Below are 23,923 nucleotides of genomic sequence, written 5' to 3' on the forward strand. Positions count from 1 at the left end.
GTACTAAGGCTTGCAAGGACATGCCTAATCTGGGAACAAAGAGATCAAAGACCAGAGACAATGCTGGCTAGAAGTATTCTTCTAAACTGTCTACTCTGGGGGGACTTCCTTGGCGGTCCAACGTTTAAGACTCCGTGCTTCCATGGCAGGGGGCACGGGTGTGATCCCTGGTTGGGGAACTAAGATCTCACATCCCGTGCTGCGCAGCTAAAAAAATAAAAATAAACTGTCTACTCTCCACAGACCTAAAACCAAGAGCAGTATCAAGTATCCTAATATTTCACTTTCCCTTTCATCCCCCTATCCCATGCCACAGATCTTACCACCCAGTCTAACTGTGAGATTGGAGATAACTCCAATAAGCAAGAGCCCCAACAAGATCTCTAAAAGGATAAAAGGAAATGTGTCTTTGGAATCTAAGCCCATGGTAGGGCTTGGGCAGATGCAAGGGAGAGGCACTGGTCCTTCTGCCCCTACGGCCAGGACAACCCAGCCCTGCAGGCAGCACAGAGTTAACTACCCACCCGCTTTGAGAAGCACAAAGGTACATCACTGCAACATGCCTAACATTTACATTGCCTCTCTCTGCTCATTAAACAGGTTTTGGTTAAATAATGAACAAACTGTATTACAGACTCCGATGAGAATTCCAAAATTATAAATCAACTGGGAAAGCCCAAAGGGGCAGACAGACAGGGAAGGGGGGAGAAGGATAATATTGACTAATATAAAGGGCGCAGCTTGACAGTGGATATTCCTGCCACACCTGATCAAACACACTCCGTTGGGGGAGGGGAAAGAGAGCAAGAGAGGGGAGATGGGACAAGAGAGCCTGAAATTTGCATCCGGAAAAGATTAAAATGGATTCTTTGGGGATAGAGAAAATACATAATATATATTACTATAAATGCAAAACTGTACTAAAAGCTAACTCAAATGTCAAAGATTACAGCTTGAATAAATTTAAATATAAAAGCCATGTGCTTCTTGAGTTAATGAGAGAGACATAAAAGGACAAACTGGGCTAGGAGGCTGAACAGAGCCTTATGCTGCCTTTGCTGGGCAATGGGTTCAAAGCACAGCAGCAACTATAGTCAGAGGCTTCCCTTCATGGCTCTGAGCCTTGAGAAAGAACTGGCAAATCCCATTACTTTTCCAGTGTACATTTGCTATTTTTAAAAATTAAGATATAATTCATATGCCATAAAATTCACCCTTCTAAAGTATACACTTCAATGGTTTTTAGTATATTCACAAAGCTGTACAACCATCATCATTATCTAATTCCAGAACATTTTCATCACCCCAAAAGGAAACCCTATAACCATTAGCAGTTACTCCCCATGCCCACTCCCAGCTCCTGGCAACCACACATCTGCTTTAACTCCTTCAGAATAACCTCCTAAGGATTCCTAAGAGAATCGAAAGACCAAATGAGGGGCAGCAGTCAAGTCTCACTGGTGGTGAGCTATGGCATTATCCAAAGTACCAATATGCAAACTTTGCTCTTATTAGGCACTCCATACCTTCCAAGTGCAACCCTCTCTTTAGATTTGGTATTAGAATATTCTATTACTCTAGATGTTACAGAGCATCCAGTTGTCATGCATTTTAGGCAAATACTGACTGCAAATGTAGTCCAGAGACATATCTGTGAGAATAACTGATATGGACTTGCTAAACTTACTAGAGACAGTGGACTTATTTCCTTCACAATGCTCAGATAATGTTCCTGGAGGAGTAGGTAGCGCTTATGTCCATAAAAGATTCTCTGACTGCTTACAAGAAAAGAGACAAAATCATTTAGGTTGACTGACAATGTCCAATGAACCACCTATTTCCATTAGTAATATTCTTAACCAACCCAGCCAGCAAATAACCTAGAAAAGTGTAAATAGAAAGCCTTTGTAAAAAGAGACCAAGTCCAAGTCATTTTCATGAGTTAAACTGAATAGAGTCTTAGAATTCCTGCCATACTTCCTCCAAACTAAGTGGTACAACATTCCCAGTCACAAAGCACAGGCAGTCCCTTCAGTCTCTCTCTCCAAGTTCAAAACCCTTTCCCAGCCTTCAACCGTTAACAGGCTTCCAAGAAAGCAGTCCTCCTGACACTGCCAATCAGAAAAATCTGTTTGTTTTGGTAAAAGAAACAAGAAATTGGTCATGGATTGCAGAGTCCAGGACCACAGGGGCAGTTGACCCATAAACCTGTTCCTGGAAGCCAGCACTATGTGGGGGGTCAGAACCAATCAGAAGACCATGAAATGCTCTATTTTGGGTCCACTCTGTTATTTTCTCAGGCAGGTAATATGCTAAAACCCAAGAACAATGGGGCAACCTTGGCAGGCACCATTTCAACATCTGCCACAGCTGTTGGCCCCTGGAAAATACTACAACCTTCTTCCTTCCTCTGAGGGAAAGCTTGGCAACACCCAGCTATGTTCCTAGTACCACTGACAGAACTGGCTCCTCAGTGTATTCTGGTTTTAATAGTTTCAAGCAGAAGATAATCTGGATTCCTAACCCAAAGATGTAAGAAAATTAGGCAGCAGACTCAACTTTGGTACCTCTTAGATGGTCTAGACTCCAAATCCTGGACTGTACTATTCACCACAGATACAGTCTCTGAACTGAAGTCTTGGGATATGTCAGAATGGAGAAAACAAGTGTGGGATATTGATTGGATGGCAAGTAGGAAATGTGGCTCTGTCAGGATAGCAGCACCACCTCAGCTCCTCAAGGTCTGCGGCATGCCCAAAAAGCCTACAAGGCTACTCCACTCTGACCTCAGCCATTTTAGGGTGTCCCCAGCCACTTATAACAACAATTCCTAGCTGTCTATAAAATGCTTGCCAATGGGCTTCCCTGGTGGCGCAGTGGTTGAGAATCTGCCTGCCGATGCAGGGGACACAGGTTCGAGCCCTGGTCTGGGAAGATCCCACATGCCGTGGAGCAACTAGGCCTGTGAGCCACAATTACTGAGCCTGCGCGTCTGGAGCCTGTGCTCCGCAACAAGAGAGGCCACAATAGTGAGAGGCCCGCGCACCGCGATGAAGAGTGGCCCCCGCTTGCCGCAACTGGAGAAAGCCCTCGCACAGAAATGAAGACCCAACACAGCCATAAATAAATAAATAAATAAATAAATAAATAAATAAAATTTAAAAAAAAAAGAAAATGTAAATTCCCACTCTTTAAAAAAAAAAAAAAAAAGCTTGCCAAAAGTTTCCAAATGTATTAACTTGTTTAATCCCCTTAACTCTCTTAGAAAGACAATACTCTGAACTCTGACCCACCAAAAAGAGTTGTAAATATCTACTCACTACGTTTTCTTTTTAATTGGGATGTGTACGCTTTATCGGAAAAGTTGAAAAGATCTGGCAGCAGCATGGATGCAACTAGAGATTATCATACTAAGTGAAGTTAAGTCAGAAAGAGAAAGACAAATACCATATGATATCACTTGTATGTGGAGTCTAATATGACACAAATTAACCTACCTAAGAAGCAGAAACAGACTCACAGAACAGACTTGTGGTTTCGGGGTGTGGGGGGAGGGGAGAGATGGAGTGGGAGTTTGGAGTTAGTAGATGCAAACTATTACATATAGAATGGATGAACAAGGTCCTACTGTATAGTACAGGGAACTATATTCAGTATCCTGGGATAAACCATAATGGAAAAGAATATTAAAAAGAATGTATACATGTATAACTGAGTCACTTTGCTGTACAGCAGAAATTAACACAACATTGTAAATCAACCATACTTCGATTAAAAAAAAAAAATCTGTGCAAGCCACCAACTTTCTAAAGCAGCCAAATCACTTACAGTACAGGACATAAAATGGGAACATGCCACCTAGTTGCATTAGCCCTGCTATCTAGCTAACAACAACCACCTCTATACTACTTGATCGTTCTTGGCTAATACTGCCAACACTTTTTAACTGAGGAGAATTTGCTCCTTTAAAGAAACATGTAGGGAATCCTTAGATAACTTCTGCTCATGTTTAGGAAAGTAAAAAGGAATTTTTCTCCAGATATTCTCCTATTGATACATTTCTCACGAAAGGAAAAATTTATTTGTTCGTTTATTATTTATTTAATTTGCAAAAGCCTTAAAAACTATTTCATTTGTGGTCTTAGATACGTTACTAGCTAAAACCATTCCAGGGTTATACACTGCAAAAGCCCTTTATAGTCAACAGAGGAACACGCCTCGGAGGCTTTCCCTTTAGGTCTATATATACCCCCTTGAAAAACCTGAAGTGTTGAGACTTGCCTCCTCCCTTGACATGTTTTTCTACATAATATAAGGCACTTCCTGTGTACCTTCTCCTCTAATTATAAGAACAGAAGCAATGCAGAACAGGGCAATAAACCAGGCATCAGGGGCCTGAATTCTGATGGAAACTCTGATGGAGTTTTGACTCCGCTTCTTAGGATCAGTGTGACCTCAGCTAAATCACTTAAAATATCTCTGGGCTTCAACTTCATTCATAAAAAGGGGACAATATCTAACATGCCTCCCCAACAGGGTTGTGTAAAAGTTCAATAAGGTAACTAGACTTACCATGGTGATCATTTTGAAATGTACAGAAATATCAAATCACAATGTTGTAGAACAGGAACTAATATAGTATTGTAGGTCAATTATATTTCAAAAACAAACAACTCACAGAAAAAGAGATCAGGTTTGTGATTACCAGAGGCAGGGGGTGGGGCAAGGAGGAATTGGATGAAAGCAGCCAAAAAGTACAAACTTCCAGTTATAGGATAAATAAGTACTAGGAATGTAATGTACAACATTATAAATATAATTAACACAGCTGTATGTTATATACGAAAGTTAAGAGAGTAAATCCTAAGAGTTTTACATCACAAGGAAAAAAAAATTTTTTTTCTATTTCTTTAATTTTGAATCTATATGAGATGATAGATGTTCACTAAACTTACTGTGGTAATCATTTCATAATGTATGTAAGTCAAAGCATATGTACACCTTAAACTTACACAGTGCTGTATGTCAATTACATCTCAATGAAACTAGAAGAAAAAATGAAGTTCCCCATCCAAAAAATAAATAAATAAAAAAGTGAAAAAAGTTCAATACAGTAATAAATGTGAAAGTGGCTTTGAAAATTCTAAACACATGAATATTATGTAACATAATTATGATTAGGAAAACAGGGGCAGAGTGTGTGACACAAAAGATTCTGGCAACAAGAGAAGACTAAAAGATCTGCATTACAGACAGCTAAGGCCCTAAAACCAACAATGATTTTCTGTAAGAAAAGGGTTTTGCTGCAAGTATTAAAAATTTCACTTGTGCCACCAACTTCTTATCTTATGGAATATGTAAGTCAGAGAAAGAAAGTAGTTAAAGCAAAACAAAACAAAACCAAAAAATAGCCAAAAATAACTTATTTATAACTCAAGCAATGAAGGAAGTTTATAATTGTATGAACACTGATTCCCCACTAAAATGGGACACTGTACTAGGAACTCTAGGAAGGATCAGCAATAAAGTAAACCAGAGCAAACTACACCCGTGGGCCAAACCTGGCTTGCAGCCTGTTTTTTAAAAGAAAATTTTATTTATCATTCATTCATTTAAGTATTATCTGAGTCTGCATTTGAGCTACAATGGCAGAATTGAGTAGTTGCACAGTTGCTACAGCCTGCAAAGCCTAAAATATTTATTATATAGTCTTTTACAGAAAAAGTCTGTCCACCTCTGCAATAAATCAAACACACTTACCTGTTACATTGTTTAAAACCTCCTTTAGATGACTGAAACTATGCAGCAGAGGATCCCGTTCTTCATCCTGTAACACATAAATTAAAAAAAAAAAAAAATTCATTATCAGGCCAAGAGGAAAGAGGAAATAAAGGACAGATCAAGGGCTCTTTCTCTGAAGCCAACCAGAAGATTCAGTTTTCCTTCTGAAGAGAAGAAAGTTAGCTATACTTCATTTTTCCAGTTCCCTAATCTCTTATCTCATAGAAGTACTCTGGGGTTACCTAAAACAGTACCTCCTGAAATACTAAGCTTAATCTACACCATGACCATAGCACTCAAGCTACCATAGATTGCTAGGTCCTTTATATGTGCTATGGTCTGAATGTTTGTGTCCCCTCGAAACTTCTAAGTTGGGACTTCCCTGGCGACTTCCCAGTGGTTAAGACTCTGTGCTTCCACTTCAGGGGGCGTGGATTTGATCCCTGGTTGGGGAACTAAGATCCCACGTGCCACATGGCGCGGCCACAAAAAAAAAAAAGAACTTCTATGTTGAAATCCTAAGGTGGGTGATTAGGTCATGAGGGCAGATTCCTCATGAATGGAATTAATGCCCTTTATACAAGAGGCCCAAGAGTGCTCCCTTGCCCTTCTACCATGTGAGGATACGATGAGAAGTCTGAGACCCAGAAGAAGTCCCTCACCCGAGCATGCTGACATCCTGATCTTGAACTTCCAGCCCCCAGAAATAAATATCTGTTGTTTAAAGAAAAAAAAAAAATCTGTTGTTTATAAGCTACCCAGTCTTTGGTATTTGGTTAGAGCAACCCAAACAGACTGAGACATACAGAGTAAGATGTATGTATTATTCTATCTTTTCTCTTTCTTCATAGTCATCATAATCTCACATATTCATTTCTAAGACATTCCTGACTCCACTCGTACTTCTAATACAATCCACTTTTATAAATGAACATAAGAAATTTCTAAACACACATATACATTTTCACCAAGTTGGAAATGTCTAAACTTGATTTTACAATTGTACCAAAAACTGTCTTACACGACTGTACAAAAAATATCCTTGAACATACAAATGCAATAAAGAAAGTCAGCTTTACAACAGGTAATCTTACTCATCTGATTGGCAAGATACGGTCTGCTCTATATAAGAAAACTTGCTGAATTCCCAAGGAGTACCATTACCAAGCCATACTCCATGTATCAATAACTAAACTAACTGAAATGAATTTGATAGCTAATTATAGTTCCTGGGAATTACAAGATAAGGAATCTTTCTGACATTTTTAGGCATATTAAAGAGATCCCAAGTGTTAGCTTAAGTTGTTTATGAAAACAGCTAGAAGAAAAATGGTATCATCTTTTGGCTTCCAGAGAAAAAAACGCAGCTTATAAATTTGACTCTAGTTGAAATAAAACAAAAGGGTCCTTGAAACCCTTCTGAAAAACGCTGAATTCCTACTATTATCATCATTACCAGGAAATTGATTACTGTTTTAACCACGCACCAGATCCCCTACAGCAACTCAGTGACCAGGTTCTCTGCCCACTGCCCACTTACCAGTGGAGTATGGGTGCTCCATCGCGCATTTCGTTTGATGGCCCCAACCACAATGCTAATTTCCCCTTGAATGATGTAAATATTTTTATCCACCATCCTGGCAAACCTACTGAAACAGTGAAGAGAAAAGTTAGTTAATATTTGGTTACCCAAGACCATACCCATGCTTAAATCAGTACCTGATAAGGTTAGAACTATGATATAACTTTTCAGTACCAAGATTTCCCACCTGTAATACTAAGATGGGATGAAGCCCTTCTTATGTTATGAATCCAACTACCTGGCTCTTCTAGAGGTCTCCGCAAGTTCAAGATACAACTCAAAAAGCATCACACCAGAAACTTTTCAAAGGCACCTCAACAATCTCTAACAAGCATGTCAAATTCTTCAAAGTCAATTGTCCCCCAAATCTCTCCTACGAATCATATAGATATGCAGATACATCCGTGTTGCTAGTTTGTTAAAGAAGTATTTCAGATCTTCCTTTTGTTCTTCCTTTTTTATCAACTCAATAAATAATGAAGGTTTAAGTTAAAAGAAAAGAATGAAGGCTGTTAGAAAAATAGCCCTGGTTTGGAACCACAGTTACAATGTCAATTTATAGACTGCATCCATTCTGCCAAGTCAGCTCCAGAAAATTGGACAGTGGCAGTGATGCAACCTTTGAAAAGTTCTGAAAAGTCAAGTTCACTTGCTTATAGCAGGAAATCTCTAATAAGCAGACTGAAAGGTAGACTCTTCTTGGCATAGAGAAAACCCTAGGAGCATGTAAAATCAACCTAATCACTTCCCATTGTTTAGAAATCCTCCTCAGAAAAGACAAAATTTTAAAAAACGAAAGGGATAGAAAGCAGGGTAGGGGAGACGTACAGTTAGACAAACATTTAGATCAGGCTCAAGGAAAATTAAAACAGTAAGGCTAACAGAGTAAGGAAAGGAATTCCAAAAATATTTACTTAATAAGCACCTACTATGCATAAGGCATCTTTCAGAGTGCTAAGGATACAAAGCAAATAAGACATGGAAAGAGCTTTAGGCATACTGTGGAATGAAAAAAAAAAATTGTAATGCATGACTGTATGTTGCCAACTATGTAAAAACCAACCAACCAACCCACCTTACATAAAATACTAGATTTTTGTTTTCAAAAATATACAGTATTTAACATACAGTAAGATATAAAGAGAATATAACAACCAGTATCCAGATTAAGAACAGTACAACTGAAGTCTCTGTGTGTCCTCCCTAATTACATCCTTCTCTCTTTCATCTATAGGGCCCACTATTCTTTTTTTTCATAAATTATTTACTTATTTATTTATTTATTATTTTTGGCTGCGTTGGGTCTTTGTCGCTGCACATGGGCTTTTCTCTAGTTGCGGTGAGTGGGGGCTACTCTTCATTGTGGTGTGCGGGCTTCTCATTGGGTGGCTTCTCTTGTTGCAGAGCACGGACTCTAGGCACGCGAGCTTCAGTAGTTGTGGCACTCGGGCTCAGTAGTTGTGGCTCACAGGCTCTAGAGCACAGGCTCAATAGTTGTGGCGCATGGGCTTAGTTGCTCTGCAGCATGTGGGATCTTCCTGGACCAGGGCTTGAACCTGTGTCCCCTGCATTGGCAGGCGGATTCTTAACCACTGCGCCACCAGAGAAGCCCTGGTCCCACGGCTCTTAATCTGATGTTTACTAAACTTTTATGTTGCTTTACACTTTTACTTCATTGATATGTATCTCTAGACAATATGTATCATTCTGCATATTTTTATATTTTGTATAATTAATATCATTTTGTATGTATTCTTCTGCAATTTGCCCTTTTCCCTTGAAACATTGTTTGTGAGTCATCTATGCTGTTAAGTATACTTAATGTATTTTGTACAGGCATATAGAGAGATACATAAACACAGAATAAAAGGTCTGGGCAGATGTACCCCAAACTCAACAACCATCGTTATCTCTAGAGAAGGTACTATGAAATCAGGGTGTAATCAGAGGATACTTAGCCTTACCCATGTTTTAATTTTTTACAAGGAGAACATATTACTGTACCATCAATATAATTAAAAATTAATAATTATGAAAGAAATGAGATACAATCTCTGCCTTTGAGGCATTTATAGAGTTCCAGCAGGATCTAAAAGAAAACTGAGCCAGAGATATGGAGGGAAAAAAAGCACCCTGCAAGTAGCTCTATTTGCATATTTTTTACACAAGAAAGTGAGAAGAATGAAAACCACTATGATAAAGGAAAAAAGAACTGGTACAAATTTTGTCCAGGCCCATAACACCTCTCCCAATCCACAAGGGAACCCAACAAAAGACAACACTTATTTTAAAGACAATTTAAAGAAACAACTAGGTTACTCTCAGAAGACTAAATGCTCTAGACACACACAATGTTCTCTTCAATGAATAGATAAGATTCAATGATGAGAACATACCACGATGAAGAGGAGGAGAACTAAGTAGAAGAAAGATAAACAAATTCAAAAATAAAGTATCAGAAAAGATAAAATGGCATGCAGGCTCTAGAGCACGTGGGCTCTGTAGTTTGCGGCATGCAGGCTCTCTAGTTGAGGTGCGCAGGCTCAGTAGTTAAGGCACGCAGGCTTAGCTGCCCGGCGGCGTGTGGGATCCTAGTTCCCTAACCGGGGATCAAACCCATGTCCCCTGCATTGGAAGGCAGATTCTTAATCACTGCACCACCAGGGAAGTTCCTGGAAGGTTTTTTTAAGAAACTCCTAACAACACGGGGAGGGAGAAGGGTAAGCTGGGACAAAGTGAGAGAGTGGCATGGACTTATATATACTACCAAATGTAAAATACGTAGCTAGTGGGAAGCAGCCACATAGCACAGGGAGATCAGTTCGGTGCTTTGTAACCACCTAGAGGGGTGGGATAGGGAGGGTGGGAGGGAGATGCAAGAGGGAGGAAATATGGGGATATATGTATATGTATAGCTGATTCACTTTGTTATAAAGCAGAAACTAACACACCATTGTAAAGCAATTATACTCCGATAAAGATGTTAAGGGACTTCCCTGGTGGCGCAGAGGTTGGGAGTCCGCCTACCATTGCAGGGGACACATTGCAGGGCAGGTTCGAGCCCTGGTCTGGGAAGATCCCACATGCCACGGAGCAACTAAGCCCGTGCGCCGCAACTACTGAGCCACGTGCCACAACTACTGAAGCCCGCACGCCTAGAGCCTGTGTTCCGCAGCAAGAGAAGCCACTGCAATGAGAAGCCCGCACACCACAACGAAGAGTAGCCCCCACTCGCTGCAACTAGAGAAAGCCCGTGCAGCAACGAACACCCCACACAGCCAAAAATTAATTAATTAATTAATTAATTTAAAAAAAAAAAACACAAAAAAAAACTCCTAACAGAGGTTGCCTCCAGAGAAAGGAACTGGGGAACAGTGGTGAGAGGAAGACTTACTTTTCTCTGCCTATTCTTTTGTACTTTTTGAATTTTGTGACACATACATATATTACATATTTTTAAATTTTAATTAACGGATTTTTTTTAATGAGTAGGCGCTACAGAAAATTAGTTGTATTATTCCATGTATAAATGATTAAGAGCAGCAATCAAAGTTAACTAACAAACATTTATTTCAGTCAACCAGATATTACTTAGCACATGCTAAGCAAAATGCTAGACAGAGTCATACAGAATTGTCCCTACCCACCCACAAGAAATTTATAATCTAGTAGATTAAACACATATATCTACACACAAACCCATACATATCTCTAATACATAAGTGATACACAGTGTCACAGTAGTGAAGCAAAGAAAATTATTTCTGGCAGAGGGCCCTGGAAAGGCAAGTGAAAGACAGGGTTCAAACAGTCAAAAACACAAGGAGAGGGCTTCCCTGGTGGCGCAGTGGTTGAGAATCTGCCTGCCAATGCAGGGAACACAGGTTCGAGCCCTGCTCTGGGAAGATCCCACATGCCGCGGAGCAACTGGGCCCGTGAGCCACAACTACTGAGCCTGCGCATCTGGAGCCTGTGCTCCGCAACAAGAGGCCGCGACAGTGAGAGGCCCACGCACCACAATGAAGAGTGGCCCCCACTCGCTGCGACTAGAGAAGGCCCTCGCACAGAAACGAAGACCCAACACAGCCAAAACTAAATAAATTAATAAATTAATTTAAAAAAACAAACAAACAAACAAAAGGAGAGAATGGCAAGAGTAAAAGCTTATTGGTAGGAAAATGCACTATGTATTTAGGGGGTCATGATTGTTCCAGACTTGTTGGAACATTATTCCTAGGAGAATAATAGCATGTAAAGCTAGAAAAGCAAGTTGCAGGGGAAGCATATCATGGACGGCTTTCAATATATATAATACATATACAGACTACCTATCATTGTAAAAAATATTTTGGGGGGCCTGGAGGGGGCCACTATAAAATAAGAATATTGAATTTCTCTTTTTTTTTTTTTTGGCCACGCTGCGCGGCATGTGGGATCTTAGTTTCCCAACCAGGAATCGAACCCGCGCACCCTGCAGTGGAAGTGCAGAGTCTTAACCACTGGACCACCAGGGAAGTCTGTTTAATTTCTCTTTTAAAGAACTAAGAGAATGAGAGAAAACACCTATACTGAGAACAACAAGCAACAAGTAAATAACAACACCACCACACTACAAATAGCAAACAAAAGTGTCAACAGGACTTAACTGAGATCTAATAGGATCTACATGCTATTTGGAAGGCTTTCTGGAGGAAATAAATTTTGAACTGGGATACCAACTGAAATAATCAACCTAACACTCAATCAAAATTCATTAGGCATCAAAAGCTAACAATTTTCTAAGATAGCAAAGATCTAAGCAAAAAATCATTGTCTTAAGTTTCTTAGTAAAAAAGAAACATCTCGGGAATAAAGAGGAATTATTTCAAGGACTATGCAGAGTTGCCTAATCTCCCTCCAAGTCTCTGAGCATGTCTCCTCACCCAAGAATCTCCCAAGGGAATTTGTCCTTGATGTTCAAATGGGAAGCTCCGATGAACCACTTGCTGTCTGGTAGCCAATGGCCTAGAACCCCTTGTCATAAGGTCACAAAGGCCGGCAGAGACCTCACGAATATGGTAGAAAAGAACTTAAGGTTTACCTTTTATCAGAAATAACATGAGAAGGAATGACCAAATACACACCAACGAATATCCCCCAGCCAAATAAGCTAGTGGCTTATCTGCTCAGAGACTGTGAGCAACATATATTCTTTGAAAGCACGATCTGTTTAAAGCTGGGCCTATAGGATTACAATGGTGCTTTGCGGCATCCCGCAACTGGCAACTCCCTCTAGATCTAAACAAAAGCAGGAGAAACAAACAATAAATTGGATCCTTTATGGAATACCAAAAATTCTCTTTAGAATGAGTTAAAGACTTAAATGTAAAAAAGCAAAACCTGAAAACTTTTAGAATATAAGAGGGAGTTCCCTGGTGGTCTAGTGGTTAGGATTTAGCACTTTCACTGCCGTGGCTCAGGTTTAATCCCTGGTTGGGGAACTGAGATCCCGCAAGCCACATGGTGTGGCCAAAAAAATATATGAGAATATTTTTATAATCTCAGCATAGGGGAGATGTACCTAAATAGGAAACAAAAAGCAGAACCCATAAAAAAAACTGGTAAATTAAACCATGTTAAAATTAAAGACATTTATTCAAAAGACACCATAAAAAAGAGGCAAAGATAAATCACAAACTGGGAGAAAATATATGTAACATATATAATAAAGAAGCAAAGAAGAATGGATAAAGAAAATGTGGTACATATATACAACGGAATATTACTCAGCCATAAAAAGGAACGAAATTGGGTCATTTGTAGAGACATGGATGGACCTAGAGACTGTCATACAGAGTGAAGTCAGAAAGAGAAAAACAAGTATCGTATATTAACACATATATGTGGAATCCGAAAAAAAATGGTATAGACGATCTTATTTACAAAGCAGAAATAGAGACACAGACATAGAGAAAAAAACGTATGGATACCAAGGGGGAAAGGGGCTGGGGGGGTGGGGGGATGAGCTGGGAGATTGGGATTGACATATATACACTGTTGATACTATGTATCAAATAGATAACTTCTGAGAACCTACTGTATAGCACAGAGAACTCTACTCAATGCTCTGTGGTGACCTAAATGGGAAGGAAATCCAAAAAAGAGGGGATATATGTATACGTATAGCTAATTCACTTTGCTGCACAGTAGAAACTAACACAATATTGTAAAGCAACTATAATCCAATAAAAAATTTTTTAAAAAAGAGCAATATCCATAATATAACTGCTACAAAACTATAAGGATAGACATATAAATCCTCCCCAAAACTGGCAACAGACATGAACAGGCATTTCACAGAATAAGGAAAATACAAACAGTAAATATACATATGAAAACATTATTAGCTTAATAGTCAATAAAATTACAAAATAAGATAATGAGAAACCATTTTACACCTCCAAAATAGCACAAAATTTTAATTTGACAATACCAGAAGTTGGTAAAAATACAGACCAAGTGGCTGTTGAGTCTGTAAATTGATACAACTCATTTGGATAACAATTTGGCATTATCTTGCAAAGTTGAAGAACTTCATATTCTATACCTCAGCAATTCCACTGCTAAGACTATACCCCAGGGAAATGCACAAAAAATTTACAACAATTGGCTAAGGGGAGGGGAGACGTGACTAATAGGGAAGGGCATACCCGCTGCCCCAGTTTTGGTAATGTTCTGTTTTTAAGCTGGGTTGGGGACACTGATGTCCCTTATATGCTGTATAAACCCTAACCCTTACTCATTCCATCCAAAAGTCAATGAGAGAATCAGAATACCACAGTGGTATTCCTGACTGTTATTACCTATATGATCTTAGCCAAGTTTCTTAGCCTCTCTGATTCCCAGTTTACAGTTCTGCATTGCATAATGGAGATAGTACCTCCTCACCCATTTGTTGTAAGGCCTGGCATGCTATTAGGAATATTAAAACCCAAAAAAAGGTTGGCTGTTATTATGATAATGCCTGCTCTGTTAAATCTTCCCTAGCTAACCCACTCTCCCGGAGAGTATTAGTACTCCTTTTTTGTCACCCTATGGCACAGTACATACCTCTATTTAAACATATCTTATACTCATTTATAATTATTTATTTAGTCTGTCTCTCCCATGAGTCTATGAGCATCTCAGAAAGAGACCATAATTTATCACCTTTTTATCCCCAATGCCTAACATATAGTAAGAAAAATGATAAATACTGAATGAACAAATGAATAACTGAAAGAATATTAAGATTGACTCTTCAGTATTGGTGCAGCTCACATCCACCTCTTGTGAGAACAATTACTTCATAGAAGACAAGGACTCTAAGCCAGGCAGGCAAACCTTCTTTCTGTATCCCATGTTTGTTTCTGTACTAGAAGTTACAAATCTTCCATATTAGCCATTCTATGGACAAAAAGAACCCACATTTATCCACCAGTCAAATCATAATGCTTCTATTTTCACATGTATCTTCCTGAAGTCTCCTCATATGCTATTTGCATGTTCACATTTCTTCTGTGAAATGTACAATTCTTTATGTAATTGTCCATTCTTCACATATGTATGTATGTGTCTTATTTTCTTTGGTTCTAAATAGATTATTAGTAGACCATTAAGTTACTTTTTTTTCTTCATTGCTTAAAAGTTGTTCTTATTCAATTAGAAATTAGATTCTCCAAAGGCAAAGACTCAGGTTTTTCTTCTTTTTCATGGCGCTTTGATGTCTAATACAGAGCTATGTAAACCACGAAAACCCTGATGGGCTTTCTGAGAGGGCAGAAGGTACCAGGGAGCTGAACAACCATCAACTGGCCCTTCTGAGGTTTATTTTCACTCGATCTCTCAAACATCCCAGAGAAGCACCAAAGACACAGAGTTTTTAAGGTTTCCAGAGCTAGCCAAGGAACGCGCCATAGTTCTGTGTTTTGTTGAGAGTGACCCAAAATTACTGAACTAGTAAACAACTTGCTGGACTCAAGAAATTTACTCAAAGGGTGGAGGTAAGAGAAAATCAAACCAAGAAAAAAGCTGGTGCCCTAACAGGATACGACTGGAAAATCCTCCCAACCGGATAATCAGGTGACCAGTGTACCTCAGCTCTGCCTTTCCCCCTCCTCCCTCTATGGAGATTCTGAGGTTATCCCAAGAATTATATGCAAGGTGAGCTACTGAGATAAGCTCAAAGTTGTCCAAAGATGCCCTTTCTGCCAGCTTGGAGATGAAAAATGAAACAAGACTTCTTTCCCCCACTCATCTTTTAACCACTCAGGGCACCCAACATGACAACTAATGGTGAAAGTTGGCAGAGTAGGACAAAGATTAAAAAGTGAGCCTGGTGGGCTTCCCTGGTGGCGCAGTGGTTAAGAATCCACCTGCCAATGCAGGGGACACAGGTTTGAGCCCTGGTCCGGGAAGATCCCACATGCCGCGGAGCAACTAAGCCCACGTGCCACAACTACTTAGCCTATGCTCTAGAGCCCACGAGCCACAACTGCTGAGCCCACGCACTGCAACTATTGAAGCCCGCACGCCTAGAGCCCACGCTCCGCAACAAGAGGCCACCGCAATGAGAAGCCCGCGCACTGCAAAGAAGAGCAGCCCCTGCTCACTGCAACTAGAGAAAGCCCACGGGCAGCAACGAAGACCCAACGCAGCCATAAATAAATAAATAAATAAATCTACTTAAAAAAAATAAGTGAGCCTGGGGACTTCCCTCATGGCCCAGTGGTTAAGAATCCGCCTTCCAATGCAGGGAACATGGGTTCGATTCCTGGTTGGGAAACTAAGATCCCACATGCCGCGGGGCAACTAAACCCGTGTGTTCTAGAGCCTGCGTGCCACAACTGGAGAGCCCGTGAGCCACAATTAGAGAGCCCGTGCACTGCAACTACTGAGCCTGCACATTCTGCAGCCTACACACCAAAACTAGAGAGAAGCCTGCACACAACAAAGAGCCCGCATGCCACAACGAAAGATCCTGCGTGCTGCAACTAAGACCCAACACAGCCAAATAAATAAATAAATATTTTTTTAAAAAAAGAACCCCCTATATCGTTCTTTTTTTTTTTTTTAGTTTATTTATTTATTTATTTATTTATTTTTGGCTGTGTTGGGTCTTCGTTTCTGTGCGAGGGCTTTCTCTAGTTGTGGCAAGCGGGGGCCACTCTTCATCGCGATGTGCGGGCCTCTCACTATCGCGGCCTCTCTTGTTGCGGAGCACAGGCTCTAGACGCACAGGCTCAGTAGTTGTGGCTCACGGGCCTAGTTGCTCCGCGGCATGTGGGACCTTCCCAGACCAGGGCTCGAACCCGTGTCCCCTGCATTAGCAGACAGATTCTCAACCACTGAGCCACCAGGGAAGCCCCCCTATATCGTTCTTTAAAAAAAAAAAGTGAGTCTGGAGGACTTCCCTGGTGGCGCAGTGGTTAAGAATCCGCCTGCGGGCTTCCCTGGTGGTGCAGTGGTTAAGAATCTGCCTGCCATTGCAGGGGCCACAAGTTCTAGCCCTGGTCCAGGAAGATCCCACATGCCACGGAGCAACTAAGCCCGTGCACCACAACTACTGAGCCTGCGCTCTAGAGTCCGCAAGCCACAACTACTGAGTCTGCATGCCACAACTACTGAAGCCTGTGCGCCTAGAGCCCATGCTCCACAACGAGAAGCCACCGCAATGAGAAGCCCGCACGCTGCAACGAAGAGTAGCCCCCCGCTCGCCGCAACTAGAGAAAGCCTGCATGCAGCAACAAAGACCCAACGCAGCCAAAAATAAATAAATAAATAAATAAAAAGAAAAAAAAAAGTGAGTCTGTATGATAATACGTAGAGAATTGCAGTGATTAAGTCTCATAAGGCTTGCCCATTTTGTGTATCAGGGGTCATCCTCCACTGTCATCAGGCAGAATCTAGTCCACAGACATACATATTTCCTCCTGTAAAAGGTTTTTAAATAATTTAACTAGTTGCCAACAGTTTAAAACACAATGATCTGAATTCCCAGTTTCTCTTGAATAACAGGAAGAATGGTCATACTGTGCCCACATTCCAGTACACTACAGTCACTACTAATACATTCTCCCCTGGCTCACTTCCTTCATTTACATTACCTGCCTGATACTCAGGCATTTGAGCTTGTAATCCCTGCTTTATTTACATGATAGCAACAAATCATTACTTCCATGATCATATCCACTGCAATTGGGGCTCCAAATCACCACAGTGCCCTATTACATTTTCATTTAATTAAACAACTGCTGTGGAACATACTGAAATACAGAAAAAGAGGAACAATAAAAGCTAAACACCTGCCAATTACATTTACAAAGCTCTCCAGCCAGAGATAAAATGAACCTCCCTTTCCCCCTTCAACTCAACTCCACAATTACCCCAACAGCAGAATCACTCTAATTAGTCACCTTGAACAACTGGGACAGACTGTGATCAATCAGTAGAAGTGGTGTAAAAAGACTAGGCTGATCCTTCCAGTGAGTACTGTATAAATACAATGGGTCTCCTCGAAAGCAGGAGCTGTGCCTTTTTCCTCTCCAGCTGCTCACACTAGCCAGTCTAAGTACCCTATCAATGAAGTTATTATCTAAAAGTATCAGTCATTCTGCCTTCTGGAACACGGGGAAGTGAACTAGTAGTGTAACTCTGAGAACTTCGAGTTCAACTGGGATTGAATCATGAGGAGATGTGCCTACAACCTGAGTTCCGACTGTGCCAATGAGCATCAATGTCAAGGTTAGAACATACTGTCTACCGCCACCTTTAAAAAGAAGCTGGAAAAAAAAAAAAAGAAGCTCAAATACAAGTCTTGAAGGAAAAACAAATTTTCTGATCTGGGATGGGGGCTGGGAGTAAAGAACTATTCCTATCCAGAAAATGACTTTTAAAGTAAGAAAAGGTAAAATCTTGTTGCCTGACTTAACCTCCAGGCCCAACTGAAAAGATGCTGAACTGGTCACACTATCTACCCAAAGACTAGACTGCCTATTATGCAAAGCATTATCAACTCAACAGGGCTCAACAGGGCATACCAACCCAGATGAGAAAGGCAGACCCATCAAACCTGGATACTTCCTGAGGTGACTATGTCATTTCATTAGCCATTTTAAATTACTTTTTTGGAAATTCTACAATATAGATCAGCAAGTTAAAATGCAAACAGTTTCCTATACCATTTCCACCTCACTTATTTTATTTATTTATTTATTTACTTACTTACTTATTTATTTATGGCTGTGTTGGGTCTTCGATGCTGCACATGGGCTCTCTCTAGTTGCAGCGAGCAGAGGCTACTCTTCGTTGCAGTGCGCAGGCCTCTCGTTGTGTGGCCTCTCTTGTTACGGAGCACAGGCTCTAGGCACGCGGGCTTCATTAGTTGCAGCACTCAGGCTCAGCAGTTGCGGCACGCAGGCCCTAGACTGTGCAGGCTTCAGTAGTTGTGGCACGTGGGCTCAGCAACTGTGGCTTGTGTGCTCTACAGCGCAGGCTCAGCAGTTGTGGCCCACGGGCTTAGCCGCTCCACAGCATGTGGGATCTTCCTGGACTAGGGATCAAACCTGTGTCCCCTGCACTGGCAGGAGGATTCTCAACCACTGCACCACCAGGGAAGTGCCACCCCACTTATTTTAAATCAGTAAGTATCAATACAGCAACCTAAATGTCCATAAACATATGAATGGATAAAGATGTGGTATGTATATACAATGGAATATTACTCAGCCATAAAAAGGAACGAAATTGGGTCATTTGCAGAGACGTGGATGGACCTAGAGACTATCATACAGTGAGAAGTCAGAAAGAGAAAAACAAATATCGTATATTAATACATATATGTGGAATCTAGAAAAATGGTACAGATGAACCTATTTGCAAGGCAGGAATAGAGACACAGATGTAGAGAACAAACGTGTGGACACGGGGTGGGGGAAGGGGGGTGGGGTGAATTGGGAGATTGGGATTGACATATAAGTACTACCATGTGTAAAAGAGATAGCTAATGGGAACCTGCTGTACAGCACAGGGAGCTCAGCTGGGTGCTCTGTCTAGACCTAGATGGGTGGGATGGGGGGAGTGGGAGGGAGGCCCAAGAGGGAGGGGATATACGTATACATAATGTATACATATAGCTGATTCACTTCCTTGTACAGCAGAAACTAACACAACATTGTAGAGCAACTATACCCTAATTAAAAAAATAAACAATGCTATCTCCCCTACCAACGTGCGCGCGCGCACACACACACACACACACACACACACACACACAATTTCAGGAGAGCAGAGTTTATCACTCTAGAACCTAGATAGTTTTCCCTTCTAACACAATGAGGTTTTGATCCTCCTTATTACTACCTCACCATGCAAAAGTCCTGACTGCCAGGGCTAGAATCAGACCACAAGTCAGAATCACATACTAAAACTAATCTTAGGGGGGGCTTCCCTGGTGGTGCAGTGGTTAAGAGTCTGCCTGCCAATGCAGGGGACACGGGTTCAAGCTCTGGTCCAGGAAGATCCCACATGCTGTGGAGCAACTAAGCCCGTGTGCCACAACTATTGAGGCTGCGCTCTAGAGCCTGCGAGCCACAACTACTGAGCCCACGTGCCGCAACTACTGAAGCCTGTGAGCTTAGAGCCTGTGCTCCACAGCAAGAGAAGCCACCGCAATGAGAAGCCCGCGCACTGCAACGAAGAGTAGCCCCCCGCTCGCCACAACTAGAGAAAAGCCCACGTGCAGCAACAAAGACCCAGTGCAGCCAAAAATAAAATAAATAGGCACAGATAACACTTATTGAGTGTCCACTACATGCTGAAAGGCATTTAGGTTGACATGCTCTAGCTAGACTGGTGCACATACTGCTTTTACTGCTTTTAAGAAACGCATAAACTGAGCAGAGCAATCCCCAAATGGACCTTTCCATTTGCGTCCTCCACAGGGCTCAGAGGAGTGCCTTGTGTACCTAATTCAAAGGCATACAAATTTCTATGTCGCGTATTAAAAGACACTGCACCTACACTCTTCCTCACTTTTAAAGGCATTCTTTACCCTTGAGGAACTTTTATAGCTTTACAATACAGCAGTTTATCAAAGATCATCACAGTGCCATAAACTATACTCTTTGGGGTTATCTTCCATCATTCACTCTGCAGCCCTGACCCTACCACTTTTTATTTGACTGAACACCTCTCATGACTCTTCTTACCCACTAAAAATCATAGGCCAAAGTACCAACTTCACAGGTATTCAAATCCCTCTCTGCTCTCATCCAAATATGTCATAATAGAGTGGCTTCCTTGTGACTGAACTTCATCTCCTTAGGCCAAGTGAAGACCTGGGGAGGAAATGCCAACCAAAAACATATACCAGAAGAGAATATTACACAGTATAAAAGATTGTGTAAAAGAAAAAACAGGCTCAGAAGATAAGTCCAGTGTTTACATACAGTCCCAGACTGGCAGGTGAGCAGCCCCATAAAAGGAAAGCCTTCTCTTAGCCCAGGTCCCCAGGAGGCTGGCCTCAGTCCTTCCACACCCTTTCTCACTACCTGGTCTAGGTTGCATTAGTTCATCATCATTAATGAAGCAGTTCAGCTGAATTAATGAGGCAGTCACACAGAAGTGGGCGCTGCACAAAATCTGGAGAAACTCTCATATCTAAAGTCTAAAAATCAACCCTGAAAAGTAGATGCAATACTCTTCAGATTTGCTTTCAGCTTCTGAGGACTGGAGTCTTTAGGATGCAAAAAGCTCCAGAAAAGAGGAACTGACAGCTAGGTTAAGCCTGGGAACACAGGGAGGATTCCGGTACCCGCAAGGGTTCAAAAGCCAGAGTTGAAGTCGTCCCTCCGGCGGCAGGAGCCTGACCTTTGCCCCCTGCACCTCTCCCAGTTCCCTCCCACAGCAATCTCTCCCTCGTCTCGTTCCTGCCCCTGCGTCCTTAACCCACCCCGGCTCATTCAGTTTAAGGGCCCTCCTCCTCTTATTCCCTCTCGCGATGTCAGAGCGGCCTTCACAACACTGGAACTCTAAGAAGAGACTTCGCTGACCTGTCAGCGGATCCAAAATGGCGGGGCCTAGTCCCAGGACCGGCAGCCGCTGTTCATGTCCAGCCCGGGCCCCGAAGACGTCTCCGAGTGGCTCTCCCGGCTCTGGTGGCAGATGGGAGCAGGGAAGAAGCCCGTTTCTGGGAGTTGAGGCCGAAGTCAAGGCCCGCAGAGTCGGTCAGGAAGACTCGGCCGGAACGGGCGGTGGAGCCGGCTACCTTCCCTGTCAGCTCACTGACGTGGTAACTAGCCTCAGTCTAGCCCGCTGCCTGGTCACTGCGCGAGCCCTGCCGCGCACAGCCAATCATAGGTTTGTATCGTGAAAAGTGGCATTCCAGCAATCCAATCGAAGGAAGGAACTTGGCTTCGGGAGGCGGGTAGTGCCTAAAGAGGCGAGCTTACAAGAGAAAGAAAAGGGTAGGCAGGGGATAACCAACGGATATGAGGACCCTCTGAGTGACAGTACTGAGAAACCAATAAAAAAGGAGAAAGTGCGCTGGGCAGTTGGAGAGGTGGAGTTAGGTAGAGTTCGGTTGCAGTGCACGGCTTGGCGGTGGCTGCTGGGCATTATGGGGAAGAAAGCTACGACTTGCTGGAAAGGGGGCGGAGTCCTTTTTGAGAGCCTGAGTGGACGACCCTACTACCCCTACGCGCAAGCCCGCCGCCACTCCCTATTAAAGTCACCTGGGCCAATACCGTGACCCTTGAGGGATCATTTCCTTTCTAGGCAGTTCTGAGCTCCTTCCAGGATGGAGGGAGCAATCTATTCCAACCTCCCTTCCCCCACCGTCGCGTCTGCTTGCCCTGTTTGGCTTCTCATAAATGAGTCTGTCCCATCCCAACTTTGTTTCTGTGTCTTGTGCCCCATTCCTATCATCCTGAAATAGAGACAATGGGAGTTGACAGAAAGCTTGTATATCTAATCCAGGTCCTTTCATTTTACAGAGCAGGAAATTGAATCCCAGAATGGAAAGATGGCCCCCACGTTTGTATAGCTAGTTAATGACAGAGCAGAGAAACAAACCTAGGTGTCCCCACCCCAAGTCCAGCTCTCTTTTTCACTGTCCATCGATACCTCTTATGCTTTAGTTTATCAGACTGTGACTCCCAGCTCTGACCCTCATCCTAAGCTTTGGACACTCTTTACCTATCTAGAAAAAAGCTAATCACACAGGTTAGTCCACATCACCAGTGACAGGAAACTGAAGCCTTTCCTGAAGCCTTAGAAATGCTGAGAGGCCTGAGGGCAAGAGGCCCACCACAGTCTTCACTCTCCTGCCCCCAGCTGCCTCTCCCCTGGCAAGAGATGATAGAGGTTGCTAGGATATTTAGAATTACCTAGAAGTGAGAGTGTGTAGAAAGAGGACAGAAGGATAAGTTTTCTCCTTGCAGATTGAATGGTGGAATTCCCAGCCCATTTGCTGGAATAAATCCCAGTGTCCCTGCAGACCTGAAGAGACTGCTAGGAGACAATGAAAAAAGATACCAACTCTTTCCCCATTTCCTCCCATTTATGGATGACTCAAGTCCAGGGAAGCTCCATTCCTAACCCCATAGGACTGTGGTCTCAAAACCAGACATCCAAAGACCATCCTTGTGTTAGAATCCTCTAATACCAAGAAACCATCAGGCCTGACATCAGAATTGAAGAACTCCTTAACAGCTTCCTGTACCTGCATGTTGGGCTCCTGATCTCTGGGTCCAGCTGAGGATCTTGCCTCTTTCACCCAACGAGAGTCAGGGGCAGAGGGTACAACCACCATAGCACATCTTTCCAGCCCACCTCTGAGCCATTTTCCACCTTCATTTGAAAACTGGGATTTGGTCTCCTGGGCTTATCTCAGATTGAGAGGTCCTGCATAACCAACTGAAAAATCTAAGTGGGCCAAAACTCCCTACTACCCTATCTCCACTCCTACATACCTCCAGAAATCAATCAACCTAAAAGTATGAATGGAATGGTGTGTTAGAGATAAGGAGGAGAGAGATGACAATGTCCCAGCCCCTTCTAACCTCCATCATCTTACCAGACAAAACATCTCCCTCTCAGATTTTAGCACTGAGTGTCTACATCATGCCTAGGAATAGAAAGATGAGGAAGACATGGTCCTTGCCCTCCTAAATCTTAGCATCATAGGGGACAACACATAAGCTGATCTCTTCCATATCATGGGTGGGGTAATAGAGGTACACACAGCAGGGCTGTGGGAGCAAGAGACTACACATCTGGCTAACGTGGGAATTCAGGAAAGGCTTCCCAGAGAGAATGAGGCCTGAGTGGAGCTTAGGGGGATGAGTAGGAGTTGACAAAATGAAGACTGGTTAGAAATATGTTACTGTCAGAGGTGTGCAGAAAACCACTAGGAGACTGGAGATTAAGACAGGGTCAGGTCCTGAAAGTCTGCTGTGCCACGAAAGGGAGCTTAGCCTTTATCCTGAGGGCAAACAGGAGCCACTTAAGGGTTTTAAGCAGAGACATGACTGGTCAGATTCA

General features: G+C 42.2%; 1 protein-coding gene across 7 annotated transcripts in view; it reads right to left on the reverse strand.

Moving 5' to 3' along the window:
* GBF1 (golgi brefeldin A resistant guanine nucleotide exchange factor 1) overlaps positions 1 to 21,685 on the reverse strand; it is a 124,277-nt gene extending 102,592 nt beyond the window's left edge. For 5 of the 7 annotated variants that reach the window (XM_057530818.1, XM_057530815.1, XM_057530817.1 and 2 more), the window contains exons 1-3: positions 21,433 to 21,685; positions 7,322 to 7,430; positions 5,761 to 5,827 (exon numbers count right to left, since the gene is read on the reverse strand). In XM_057530818.1, coding sequence (XP_057386801.1) covers positions 5,761 to 5,827; positions 7,322 to 7,417 — 163 coding nt within the window. In that variant the 5' untranslated portion in view covers positions 7,418 to 7,430; positions 21,433 to 21,685. Of the gene's footprint in view, positions 1 to 5,760; positions 5,828 to 7,321; positions 7,431 to 18,608; positions 18,760 to 21,432 lie in introns of those variants that run through there. The other 2 variants (XM_057530813.1, XM_057530814.1) reach the window with 2 other exon arrangements.
* Positions 21,686 to 23,923: the final 2,238 nt, after the last annotated feature.

This window comes from Balaenoptera acutorostrata, chromosome 16, assembly GCF_949987535.1.
Source record: "Balaenoptera acutorostrata chromosome 16, mBalAcu1.1, whole genome shotgun sequence".
Classification (NCBI taxonomy): Eukaryota; Metazoa; Chordata; class Mammalia; order Artiodactyla; family Balaenopteridae; genus Balaenoptera; species Balaenoptera acutorostrata.